Below are 13021 nucleotides of genomic sequence, written 5' to 3' on the forward strand. Positions count from 1 at the left end.
AATACTAAGGGTGTGGGATAATGGTGGAAGGAACATAGAGTTGGATCAGGCTGAATTTATTTATTTGGGCCCACTAAACAGGGATTCTGTATTCAATGTTGCAGCTTGGGCAGTTAAAAGGGTTCCAATAGTTTATCTGCTTGGTTAGCTGAAATATGGATTAAAAGATGACCCACTGTGAGCGAGTTAGAAATGCCTGATCTCCCTTGGTTTAATGTAGAGGAAGGGATCCAAAGGCTTGAGGAGATTGGGATGCTACAGTGGATTAGTCACTTGAGACCTACTTATCCCAACTGGGAGGGTCCAGAAGATATACCCTAAACCAGTGCTTTGCGAAATAGATTTATGAGGGCAGCGCCTGCATCTTCAAAAAGTTCTGTGATTGCTCTTCTCTAAATGCCAGATCTAACGGTGGGAACTACAGTCACTCAACTACAAAATTTAAATGCAATGGGAATACTTGGATCCTGAGGTAGCAGAGGCTAAGTGGAGGCACTCAACCTTCAAAGGCAAGGTGGATGTAGCTACCATAATGGACAGCAGAGGCAAAGCAGCAATCATAATAGTCTGACTTATGTAGAGTTCTGGCATTGGCTAATTAACCACGGTGTTCCTAGAAGTGAAATTGATAGGAAGCCTACTGCATTTCTACTTAGTTTATATAAGCAGAAAACTTCCAAGTTGATTGCACAAAAGATTAATTTGAATTATAAAAGCAAAGAATCATGGCCCCTCAATTAATTTCCAGACTTGAGTCAGTTTACAGACCCTGAACCCCCTGAGTGAAGGGGAGGCCAGGTCCCCTTGAGGAAGTACAACCAACAATTTATGCTATTAATCTTTTTCCCATCCTTCTGCAAGGAGACCTCCACACTTTTACCAGAATAACTGTGCGATGGGGAAAGGGAAATAATCAGACATTTTCAGGACTACTAGACACTGGCTCAGAGCTGACGTTGATTCTAGGGGACCCAAAACATCATTGTGGTCCTCCAGTTAGAGTAGAGGTTTATGGAGGTCAGGTAATTAATGGAGTTTTAGCTCAGTTTCAACTTACAGTGGGTCCAGTGGGTCCCCGGACTCATCCTATGGTCATTTCCCCAGTGCCAGAATGCATAATTGGCATAGACATGCTTAGTAGCTGGGAGAATCCCCACATTGCTTCCCTGACTGATAGGGTGGGGACTATCATGATAGGAAAGGCCAAATGGAAACCATTAGAGCTGTCTCTACCTAGGAAAACTAGTAAATCAAAAACAATATCGCATCCCTGAAGAGATTATGGAGATTAGTGCCACCATCAAGGACTTGAAAGATACAGGGGTGGTGATTCCCACCACATCCCCATTCAGCCCTCCAATTTGGCCCGTGTAGAAGACAGATCGACCTTGGAGAATGACAGTGGATTATTATAAGCTTAGCCAATTGGTGACTCCAACTGCAGCTGCTGTACCAGATGTGGTTTCACTGCTTGAGCAAATTAACACATCTCGTGGTACCTTTATGTAGCCATTGACTTGGAAAATGCCCTTTTCTCTATTCCTGTCCCTAGGGCCTACCGGATGCAATTAGCCTTCAGTTGACAAGGCCAGCAATATACCTTTACTGTCCTACCTCAGGAGTGTATCAATTCTCCAGCTTTGTGTCATAATCCTGTTCCAAGAGACCTTGATCGCTTTTCGCCTCCACAAGATACCTCATTGGTCTATTACATTGATGACATTGTGCTGATCAGATCCAGTGAGCAAGAAGTAGCAAACACAATGCACTTATTAGTGAGACATTTGCATGGCAGAGGATGGGAAATAAATTCAACTAAGATTGAGAGAACTTCTACTTCAGCAAAATTTCTAGGGGTTCAGTAGTGTGGGGTCTGTCGAGATGTTCCTTCTATGGTGAAGGATAAGTTGCTGCATTTGGCCCCTCCTACAACCAAGAAAGAGGCACAATGCCTAGTAGGCATATTTGGATTTTGGAGGCAACACATTCCTCATTTATTATTCACTCGGCCCATTTATCACGTAACCTGAAAGGCTGCCAGTTTTGACTGGGGTACAGAACAGGAGAAGGCTCTTGGAAGCAACAGATCCAGGCTGCTGTGCAAGCTGCTCTGCACTTGGGCCATATGACCCAGCAGATCCAATGGTGCTTGAGGTGTCAGTGGCAAATAGGGATGCTATTTGGAGCACCTGGCAGGCCACCATAGGTGAATCATAGCAGAGGTCTCTAGGATTTTGGAGCAAGGCTCTGCCATCTTCTGCAGATAACTACACTCCATTTGAGAGACAGCTCTTGGCCTGTTACTGGGCTTTGGTGGAAACTGACCTTTTGACTATGGGTCATCAAGTCACCCTGAGACCTGAACAGCCTGTCATGAACTGGGTGCTTTCTGACCTATCTAGCCATAACATGGGTCATGCACAGCAGCATTCCATCATAAAAAGAAGTGGTATATACGTGATCTGGCTCAAGCAGGTCATGAAGGCACAAGTAAGTTACATGGAAATAGCTCAAATGCCCATGGTCTTTACTCCTGCCACCCTGCCTTCTCTCCCCCAGCCTGCACCAATGGCCTCATGAGGAGTTCCCTGTGCTCAGTTGACAAAGGCCTGGTTCACAGATGGTTCTGCATGATATGCAGGCACCACCCAAAATTGGACAGCTGTAGCACTATAGCCCTTTTCTAGGACATCTCGGAAGGACAGAGGTGAAATCTTCCCAGTGGGCAGAACTTTGAGCAATGCACCTGGTTGTGCACTTTGCATGGAAGGAGAAATGGCCAGATATGTGATTATGATTTATGGGCTGTAGCCAATGGTTTGGCTGGATGGTCAGGGACTTGGAATAAGCATGATTGGAAAATCAAGTGACAAAGAAATCTGGGGAAGAGGTATGTGGATGGACCTCTCTGAGTGGCCAAAAACTGTGACGATATTTGTATCCCATGTGAGTGCTCACCAAAGGGTGACCTCAGTAGAAGATTTTAATAATCAAGTGGATAGGATTACCCCTTCTGTGGACACCACTCAGCCTCTTTCCCCAGCCACCTCTGTCATTGCCCAACAGGCCCATGAACAAAGTGACCATGGTAGCAGGGATGGAGGTTATGCATGGTCTCAGCAACATGGACATCCACTCACCAAGACTGACCTGGCTACGGCCACTGCTGAGTGCCCACTTTCCCAACAGCAGAGAGTAACAGTGAGCCCTCAATATGGGACCATTCTTCAAGGTGATCAACCAGCTACTTGGTGGAAAGTTGATTATATTGGACCTCTCCCATCATGGAAAGGGATGAGGTTGGTCCTAACTGAAATAGACACTTACTCTGGATATGGGTTTACCTATCCCGCATGCAATGCTTCTGCCAAGACTACTGTCCATGGACTCACAGAATGCCTTATCCACCATCATGGTATTCCACACAGCATTGCCTCTGACCAAGGCACTCACTTTACTGCTAAAGAAGTGTGGAAGTGGGCTTGTGCTCAAGGAATTCACTGATCTTACTGTGTTCTCCGTTATCCTGAAGTAGCTGGATTGATAGAACAGTGGAATGGCCTTTTGAAGTCACAATTACAACACAAACTAGGTGATAATACTTTGCAGGGCTGGGGCAAAATTCTCCAGAAGGATGTGTATGCTCTGAATCAGCATCCAATATATGGTACTGTTTCTCCCATAGCCAGGATTCACAGGTCCAGGAATCAAGGGGTGGAAGTGGAAGTGGCATCACTCACCATCACCCCTAGTAATCCACTAGCAAAATGTTTGCTTCCTGTTCCCACAACATTGTGTTCTGCTGGCCTAGAGGTCTTTGTTCCACAGGAAGAAACACGGCTACCAGGAGACATAACAAAAATTCCATTAAACTGGATGTTAAAATCATCACCTGGACACTTTGGGCTCCTCCTACCATTAAGTGAACAGGCCAAGATGGAGTTACAGTGTTGGCTGGGGTAATTGACCTGGAGTATCAAGATGAAATCAGTCTACTACTCCACAATGAAGGTAAGGAAAAGTATGAATGGAATACTGGAGATCCATTAGGGTGTCTCTTAGTATTACCATGCCCTGTGATTAAGGTCAATGGGAAACTACAACAACCCAATCCAGGCAGGACTACAAATGGCTCAGACCCTTCAGGAATGAAAGTTGGGGTCACTCCACCAGGAAAAAAAAACCATGACCTGCTGAGGTGCTTGCTGAAGGCAAACGGAATACAGAATGGGTAGTCATCAATACCAGCTATGACCATGTAACCACCTGCAAAAAGATGACTGTAATTTTCATGAGTATTTACTCCTTTTGTTAAAAACATGTTTGTGCATGTATACACTTGTACTAAGAAAAAGCTTCATTTTATTTCCTTTTTCCTTTATCATATGACATAGGATTTACTTACTTCATATCAGCATTTAAGTGCTGTTAACTTTATAATAGCATTTAGATTGGGGCTTAGTTCATTTCTGGTTGTAGGAAGGATAGTTATGTTAGGTGTAATTATGACCTTATTATTGTCTTTATTTGAAGATTATATATGATCTCAGGAGATGTGCATGGGTTCAAGTTGACAAGGGGTGGATTTGTGATGGTTAATACTGAGTATCTACTTGATTGGATTGAAGGAAGCAAAGTATTGATCCTGGATGTGTCTGTGAGGGTGTTGCCAAAGAAGATTAATATTTGAGTCAGCGGGCTGGGAAAGGCAGACCCACCCATAATCTGGGTGGGCCCCATCTAATCAGCTGCCAGTGAATGCAAAGCAGCAGAAAAACATAAAAAGGCTAGACTGGCTTAACCTCCCTGTCTCTATCTTTCTCCTGTGCTAGATGCTTCCTGCCCTCAAACACTGGACTCCAAGTTCTTCAGCTTTGGGGCTTGGACTGGCTTCCCTGCTCCTCACCTTGCAGACAGCCTGTTGCAGGACCTTGTGATCATGTGAGTTAATACTCCTTAATAAACTTCCATATATATATATATATATATATCTCCTATTAGTTCTGTTCCTCTAGAGAACCCTGACTAATACAGACCCTCACTTCTTTGTATTTCACATACATATATAACTAACACTGAATGTGGGCTGTCACCCACGTGACTAATAAAACACAGTGGAAGTTCAATGAATTGGTAAACACCTAGTATATTCTAGGCACTCTTAAAGGCAATGAAGATTTCATAATAAAATATACCACAAATTAGTGAGTGTAGAAGTAGGAATGGTAACATTTTACATTTTATCATGTGACAATTTGGATGAGATGTACATTACTGGGGAACAATTTTAAATCTGGTATATCTTTAATATGAACAATACTTATTACTTCTGACCTAGAATAACGCTCTATACCTAGCAGGCACTCTGTAAATGTTCATTGAATTAAATTGATTTGGCCATAGAGATCTTTCTGAATATGTCAATTAAATTACAAATAGGATAAATGAAAAAGAATTATATTCTTCACCGAGCATTGGGATTTACACACTGCACTTTATTTACTTACTGCCAATAAATTTGTAACTTCCTAGTCTTTGTACACTTCTATGATTTCATACCAATACAGAGTAAATGGAAGCAGGCCAGTACCTCGGATGTCAGGTTGATAACAGCTCCTTGGAATACTACTAATTCTGGAACTAGTCAGGTAGTTTCTCACATTTGAGTATAGATCATTCCTATCATATATTGTGTTTGTTGGCTATTTGCTGACAATGATGTGACCTTTTCTAAAAAGTACAAGAATAATAATGGCAATTAGTACTGGGTAGAGAAATCAATAAAAATATTATACACACACACACACACACACACACACACACTACAGGATTTAAATAGAATTGCAAAGCAAATAAATCATAAACTTCCTACATAGGTAAATTTGAGCAAGTTAAATTGGTTTCCTTACATGTATATTAAACTCAAGAGCTGAAGAAAATGTTCTGGTCCCAATTTACCTAGTTTGTTCTACCTTGAAAAATTAACACACTGTATGCCTTGTTAATATATAAGTATGCCCCATATAATTATATGTATATATAATCCACATACACACACACACACGCACACACACACACACACACACACACATATTGACTAGAAGCCTACAGTAGCAAGGACTTGCAAAATATTAAGTGACTGAAAAAGTCATAGAAGTGAAAATTAATGTATGCTATTTTTAAGCACTTAGTAATGATATGCATGAAGAGGTAAAAAGAATTTTTTTAAATTATAGAACATACTAAATTAGAAGTGTTACCAGTGCCCGGAAGGAAAGAGCAATCATAAAGAAGGGAAAATAAAGATTAGACATATGGGGCAAGAAATAACAAGATGAGATGAAGTTGAGAAGTACTAAGTGATGCAGCAAAAAAAAATTTAGAATATAAACCTACTACAGTGGAGAGAGATAATTAGAAAATTGCAAGAAAGAAAAGATTGGGCAACAAAATGGACAGTGAACTGAATGAGAACAATAAGGTAACATTAGAAAACATTGGAAAAGTATCATCGGCTTGCATATGAAATAACTCATTATAGATTATTAAATTATAGCATGCGATTCTACATAGTATGTGTCATCTTTCCGTATGTGCAGGTAACTGTGCTTTACATATATATTGTAATCTCTGTAGACAGCATGCGGATTATTGGGGAGAAAACCAAAATAAAAAAACGAAAATTTAGAAAATCATTTTTAAAAGTATTTTAAGTCTGGGATACAAAAATAGCAAAGTCTTGAAATTCATGAGTCTTGAGACTTTTCAAGCATTAGGAAAGCATATAATTTACCTCTTAAATGCAGTACAGCAGCTTCTTCAGTGTTAATGTAGAAAGTGACAATGCTACAGTGAGATTCAGAGAGTAACCACACTTTCTCCCACACTCACTAATGACTCAGTCCCTAAATCCAGTGCCATGATTCTAATCTGCGACTCGGTAAAGTGGCAAATTATAAATAATAATATGTGATCCACCTCTAGGGTCATATGCAGGTAGTTTTACCTGGTAAATGTCAACATTTATACTAAAATATACTAGTGTAATTATCTGAATGCAAACTTGCAGCTCTGGACTTTGTATTTTAATAAACATCCAAGAATATCTGGGTACAAATAGCCCTTAGCCTACAGAAGGGGTTAATATTAAGTGTATAATTCTAATGAGATACACTATGCTTTGATCCAATGATAGCAAATAGAATGATACAGCACCTTCCAGGGATAACAAATTGGCCATTCAACTACATGTGAGCTGAAAACAAAACTAGCACGTTGTATAATAAAGACATTCCTAAAGGTTTTAGTCTAACTGTAAGACAAAGAAAGAGAATAATGGCCTCTCAAGTTGACTTCTAAATCAGGATATTCATAATAGTACAGCTTATCACTGTAAGAGAGTCCATACTTTTTTTTTTTTACTTTTTAAACTGAAAAGCAAAAATGCTTTATATGTATTCTAATATAGGAAACCATACTTCTTTAGCAGAACTAGTAATAATTATGGTTCTAAAGATTGACTTGTAGTCTTTCATCAATTATAAAATCAAACACCTTCATTTCTCATTATTATTGTTACAGTGCATAAATAAATCAATATACAGCTTTCATTATATTGACTATGTTAGAAAAAATTTACCTAGAAGATACTTGGATGAATGTCTCAGTGTTTTGTGTTTTTTCCAGTAGAATTGTTTCTGTTATTAAAGAATATCAGATGAGTTTGCATTGCTTTCTGCATTCCCTGCCTTGTGTCTCAACTTTAGATACAAATCTGCTGTAACCTTGGGACTCAGCAGTAATGAATAAGCTATTAACTATACTGAGGGTGAGTGTAGCAATGTATAATCTCACCAATTCTGTAGCATAGGCTATTAAAGTTACAACTGAGAAAAGAAACCAGCCAAAGTAGAAAAAAACCCCATAAAATTAAATAAAAACAAGGTCAGTTTCGCCTGATGTTGAAAGATTGAGAAGACTCACAGTGCAGGACAAGCAATTTAATTGAAGAAAAGCAGTGTGTTCATTCAAAATTACCCCATTTTGCTTATAGTTCTGTTTTAGGTATTACTTTGATGTCAACATTACCTTAGCTAGTGCTGCTCTATCTTTCATGTTCTAGAAATTATTGTACATTGGGGATTTCTATTTTTTTTTTGTCCAAAAATGGCACCAGCAAAATGTGAAGCATTCCAAACCTGTTACTTCAACTCACTGTAAGGTTTGTCTGTAAGGTGAGATCCTTTTCATTGTTCTTCCAAATAGAGTAGGTGGCCTGGTTGCTAGCCAAATGGTCAAAATCAAAGCAGAATGTTAGGGTATTTGTACTAACATAAGCTCTGCTATCTCAGGTCATCTGAAAGAGGAGAAGATGGAGGGAGCATGTGTAGATCTTCCAGGAAGAGGTGAGAGTCTTGAACACCAAGTGAAAAGGTAAAGATAGAATCTGAGTGGTAAGAATAAAGACGTAAAACGAAAGTGGGGTTATAGCCAGACAATGATAGGCAGAGTTTGTTCCACATGTTCACTGCTAATAGCCTTAGGGTATCTTTGATTAATAGAGTGACTTTATCACTTCAGTTTATCATCCGTTATGATTTACAGAATATGAGAGGGAGGAGAACAAACCAAAATTTTCTGACTCCAATTAAAAGATACCTTGCAAGATAGAGTACATGAGAAATTTGCAGTGTGCTTACTTAGTGCCTCTGCTTTCCAAGGAATGAGAAGGACCTGACCAAATGGTCCTGTCCACACTCTAGAAATCAGAAACTATGTTGCTTCACTGCTTTATGAGAGTATATTTTAGAATTTAAAAAGATGTCCATGGTTATCCCGGCATACCATATTCAGTGATTGCTTTTTTATGTTGGGCTATCAGGCAGTCTTAGTTGTCTCAGTTTATGTTCAAGAGATTTAAAGGAAATTAAGTAAGAAATCTGCTCGGAGATTCCTTAAGTGTCTTTGAGGAGCTTAATGGGAGGAGGAGGATAAGAAAGGCAGAATCCAACCAGTCACCTTTGCTTTTGGCAAGGTTTGGTTTTAAAACCACAGCTTTTAATTCCTTCTATTCCTGATTCTCATTTAAAAGTATCATGCAAAATAGAAGATAGTACTAAAACAGAACAAGGTTAAGATACTAGTTTATGCATGGAGAAAAACAAATTATAAAAATAGACAGCTATGGTCAACATTCAAATTGATCCAAATATCAAACAACCTTAAAGAATCAAGCAAGGGCTTTTATCTGAATTTTTAGAATTTATTGGAGCAATGATAAGTGGAAATATAAAGAGCAAAGATAATGGAAATTCTGAAGTCCCATAAAGGGGCATTTTGGATAGGCAACACTGCATGTAAAATTTTTATCGAACTTAAGATTTCAGATTGAAAACCAGAGGCAGAGAGATCCTTTCAAGGCACTTTCAAGACATGATAGAGTGTCATTTTTAAAAGTATAGTTCTTTTGAGTTCTGGCCTGCTTCTTAGCTCTTTGGGCTCAGGTAAGTCCCTCTGAGGTTTCTCTTTTTTTCATCTATAAGGTAACAATTAAAGAACTACCTACATACTTTTAGACCAGTGCTGTGAAGGTATAAGGGAAAAAAAGAAATACACAAAAGTGTTACAAAAGTGAAAAGTGCCACACAAATATGAGTTGCTACTGCTTACCTGAGGAGACAGTCTTGCTTCTGTGCTCTGCAGGACTCTGGCTATTGCTTTCTACAGCAGCATAAAATAGTCTGGCACTTGCAACATCTTCTAGATATCACCTCCTTATCCTTTGACCACTTCATCTTTAGTCTGTCCACTTAAGCAAATGCCATGCTCGTTAGCACTCCTTCACAAACTAACAAGGCTTAAGAGGCAAAAATATACTAGCAGGTGATTATATGAGTAGTTTATGTTTTTCCTGGAAAGTGATCTCATCTCTGGTGTCTTTTGAGATATTGTGAATGTCTTCTTGGTAGCCGAACTCCATAATATTCAGGAGACCTAAATGCTAGGAATGATCCCTTTCCACCCCTCTATCATCTTTGGCCAATTAAGTTTTCTCAGTTTCACAGTTACAGTGTCTCTTCTGACCCCAACCAGCCATCTGAACATGATTGCCCAGAGTCAAAGGACATTCCAGAAGAAAGATGCTGGAAAAGTCATTATTCTCAGCAAACTAACATAGGAACAGAAAACCAAACACTGCATGTTTTCACTTTTAAGTGGAAGCTGAACAATGAGCACACATGGACACACAGGGAGGAGAATAACACACACTGGAGCCTTTGCGGGTGACAGGGGGAGGGAGAGCATCAGCATAAACAGCCAATGCATGCGGGACTCAATAACTAGGTGATGGGCTGATAGGTGCAGCAAACCACCGTGTAACAAATCTACGCATCCTGCACATGTATCCCAGAGCTTAAAGTAATATAAAATAACATTTTAAAAAAGAAATACACTGGAAAAATCCAGTTTCCAAGGGTAAAAGAACAATATTAGAGAATCAAGTTGATTGATCGGTTGATTGACTGTAGAGATGAAGCCTGCCTATGTTGCCCAGGCTGGTCTTGAACTGCTGGGTTCAAGTAATCCTCCCAGCTCAACCTCCCAAAGTGCTGGGATTACAGGCATAAGCCACTATATCTAGCCTGAGAGTCAAATTTAAATGTCAGTAATAACTTCAATTTCTTGAGCACCTATAGTGGGAGAGGCATTGTGACAGTGCTTTAATAATGCAGGACAATACTTTGAAATATTAATTTAAGTCTTTTCTTTCTCTTTATTTTCCTCCTTTTAATCCCCACTCCTCCCAATCTCCATTCAGTACTGAAGACAGAATTTCTGTTTGCTTTCTTCAAAAAAGTTTGGGAAAGAGTCATTTATTTTCAGAATTTCATATCTACCAAGGAACTAATATACAGAGAAACATAGGGAAAAGGGTATTTGTACTTTATACACACTAAATATCTGGTAGAAGCCTATTCTCTCCATATCTGTAACACTAAAAGGTTTTCTTTGGCTTGAGTCAGGAACAAAAGAAGAAAGAAAATTCTATGGATCCTGAGAGCAGAGGAAACCTATTTCCTGGTTTTCAGAGACAAAGGCAACAGAACTGGAGAAGGGGCACCTAAGAGATGATCCTCTGGGAACCACATCAAAGATTCTTCACTCAAGCTTTGCAAAGAAGAGAAAATTAGAGAGCCCTGGGATCTGAAGGGGCTATGCACACCGATGCAGGGAATATCTCAGGGGCCATCAGTATTAACTTATGACTTCAGATCAGACTTATTTCTCCCCAACCAAGATCTGACAGCCAAAATCTTAGCACTGTATAATATCCTCAAGTAGTATATACTGCTCCCCAAAGACAGTGGGTATAAAATTTCAGGTACAAATTACATTGAGTTTTTATCTTTTATCCCTAACAGCCTAACAGAAGAATACTTCAGTCAGAAATTACCGTGAGTTAAAGAAAACGAAGAAAGCTTGTTTGCTTCCATCCCTGGATATATCTGGATTCATACCCAATACATATTTGATGCCTCAATTAATTCCTACAACAGAACTACAAAAAAAGAAATTCCTCTACTCCTTATTACAGATAGAAAACCTGGATAGAAAAATTTAAGTAGTTTCTTAAGATAGCACAGCTAGTTTATGATGGTGCTGGGATTCAGCCATAAGTCTTTTCAAATCTAAAACTATCATATCTGTTATGCCGTAGTACCCATATCACAAGGGTGAATAGACTGGGAAAAATTTGTTATTGGCTAGTTATAATACTGAGACTTTTTAAAGTTACTATGAATCTGGGAAGCATTCTTGCCTCTTCATGTGAGTACAGAGACAAAGCAGGAGATCGGTGTTCGGTCTCAAAAGTAAACTCTACTAAATAATATATTTCATAAACACAGGTGCAATTACAATTTGAAACACCAAACTGGACTCCTCATAAGCATTTTATAGCCTAATTTCTTCACACAGTTCTGTTTAGTAGTGGTTCCGAAAGGACAAATCCCATGAGGAATAAAGATCTATCTGTAGTCATTGAGAAATTTTCTGAATATTAGAGACTTAGCTGCTACGAAGAAAACTTTGGGGAGCCCCAGGAGTCAAAAAGGCAGCTGGGAATAGTTCAGGGCAAGTCACTGGGGCGCTACATGAATTGGAAGGAGGCTGGCACCAAATGGTGGCCCAAAGAGCTGCCAGTGGAGATTGGCACTTGTGCACCAAGACTAAGGGGGAAACAAGTTGCAAGACAGTGGTGCCAGCTGGAAAAATTCTGCCTGTGAAAAGAAGGAGATGAGCTTTTATGGAGGTACCAAACAATAATTTCTGAGGTATACAAGGATGGCTGAAGTGTGGACATGGGACTGGAAACAGAGGCAGGGCAATGATGCAAATAGGCAAAACAGAAGGCAGGACAAAGGAACGAAAGAGAAGGGGGATGAAAGGAGAAACAGCCTTAATTAAGAAAGCCAGCTAGGTAACACATTTCTGAAAAGGCAGCTTGGTTTAGTTCATGTCGTATCAATTACATTGAAGTATCAGGTACAGAAAAGAATGAAAGTAGAGAAATGAAATCATTACCTGAGGAAGGGAAAAATAATACATGAATACATACTGAAAATCAGGTCAATATGATTTTTATATCAGATTATATATTATAAAATATATGACTATGGGTCCTTCTGTAATCATTTGTAAACATCAGCTTATTTTTCTCATTTGTAATAAGTGGCTGATAATAAATAAATTATAGTTGATATTATTACTATTAAAAGATGTGCTCTAATAAGCATTTAATACATGCTGCATGCTGTGCTAAGCATGTTAAATGAATTCTCTCACAAAATTACTCTATAATAACTCACATAATAACCGAATGAGTTACCATAATAAAACAGTTTTGTAGGGTACCAGATTCATACCAGGTACTCAATAAATGATGGCTACTGTTAATAATGCCTTTGATGAAATGGAATCCCATTAGTATTGGTTCTTTTTTGCTAATTAATTCCTATTC

At 39.1% G+C, this 13021-nt stretch overlaps 1 protein-coding gene across 1 annotated transcript; it reads left to right on the forward strand.

The window, feature by feature from the left end:
* Window positions 1-3867: 3867 nt before the first annotated feature.
* LOC117099248 (putative inactive deoxyuridine 5'-triphosphate nucleotidohydrolase-like protein FLJ16323) lies at window positions 3868-12287 on the forward strand (the record flags this gene model as incomplete). The annotated part of the gene is given in 5 exon segments (XM_033238708.1): window positions 3868-3934; window positions 3937-4011; window positions 8352-8433; window positions 10093-10204; window positions 12066-12287. Coding segments are annotated over 5 exon segments (558 nt in total), but the record flags the coding sequence as incomplete, so codon positions are not given.
* Between the last annotated feature and the right edge of the window lie 734 nt (window positions 12288-13021).

This window comes from Trachypithecus francoisi, unplaced genomic scaffold (genome assembly GCF_009764315.1).
Source record: "Trachypithecus francoisi isolate TF-2019V2 unplaced genomic scaffold, Tfra_2.0 Lachesis_group16, whole genome shotgun sequence".
Classification (NCBI taxonomy): Eukaryota; Metazoa; Chordata; class Mammalia; order Primates; family Cercopithecidae; genus Trachypithecus; species Trachypithecus francoisi.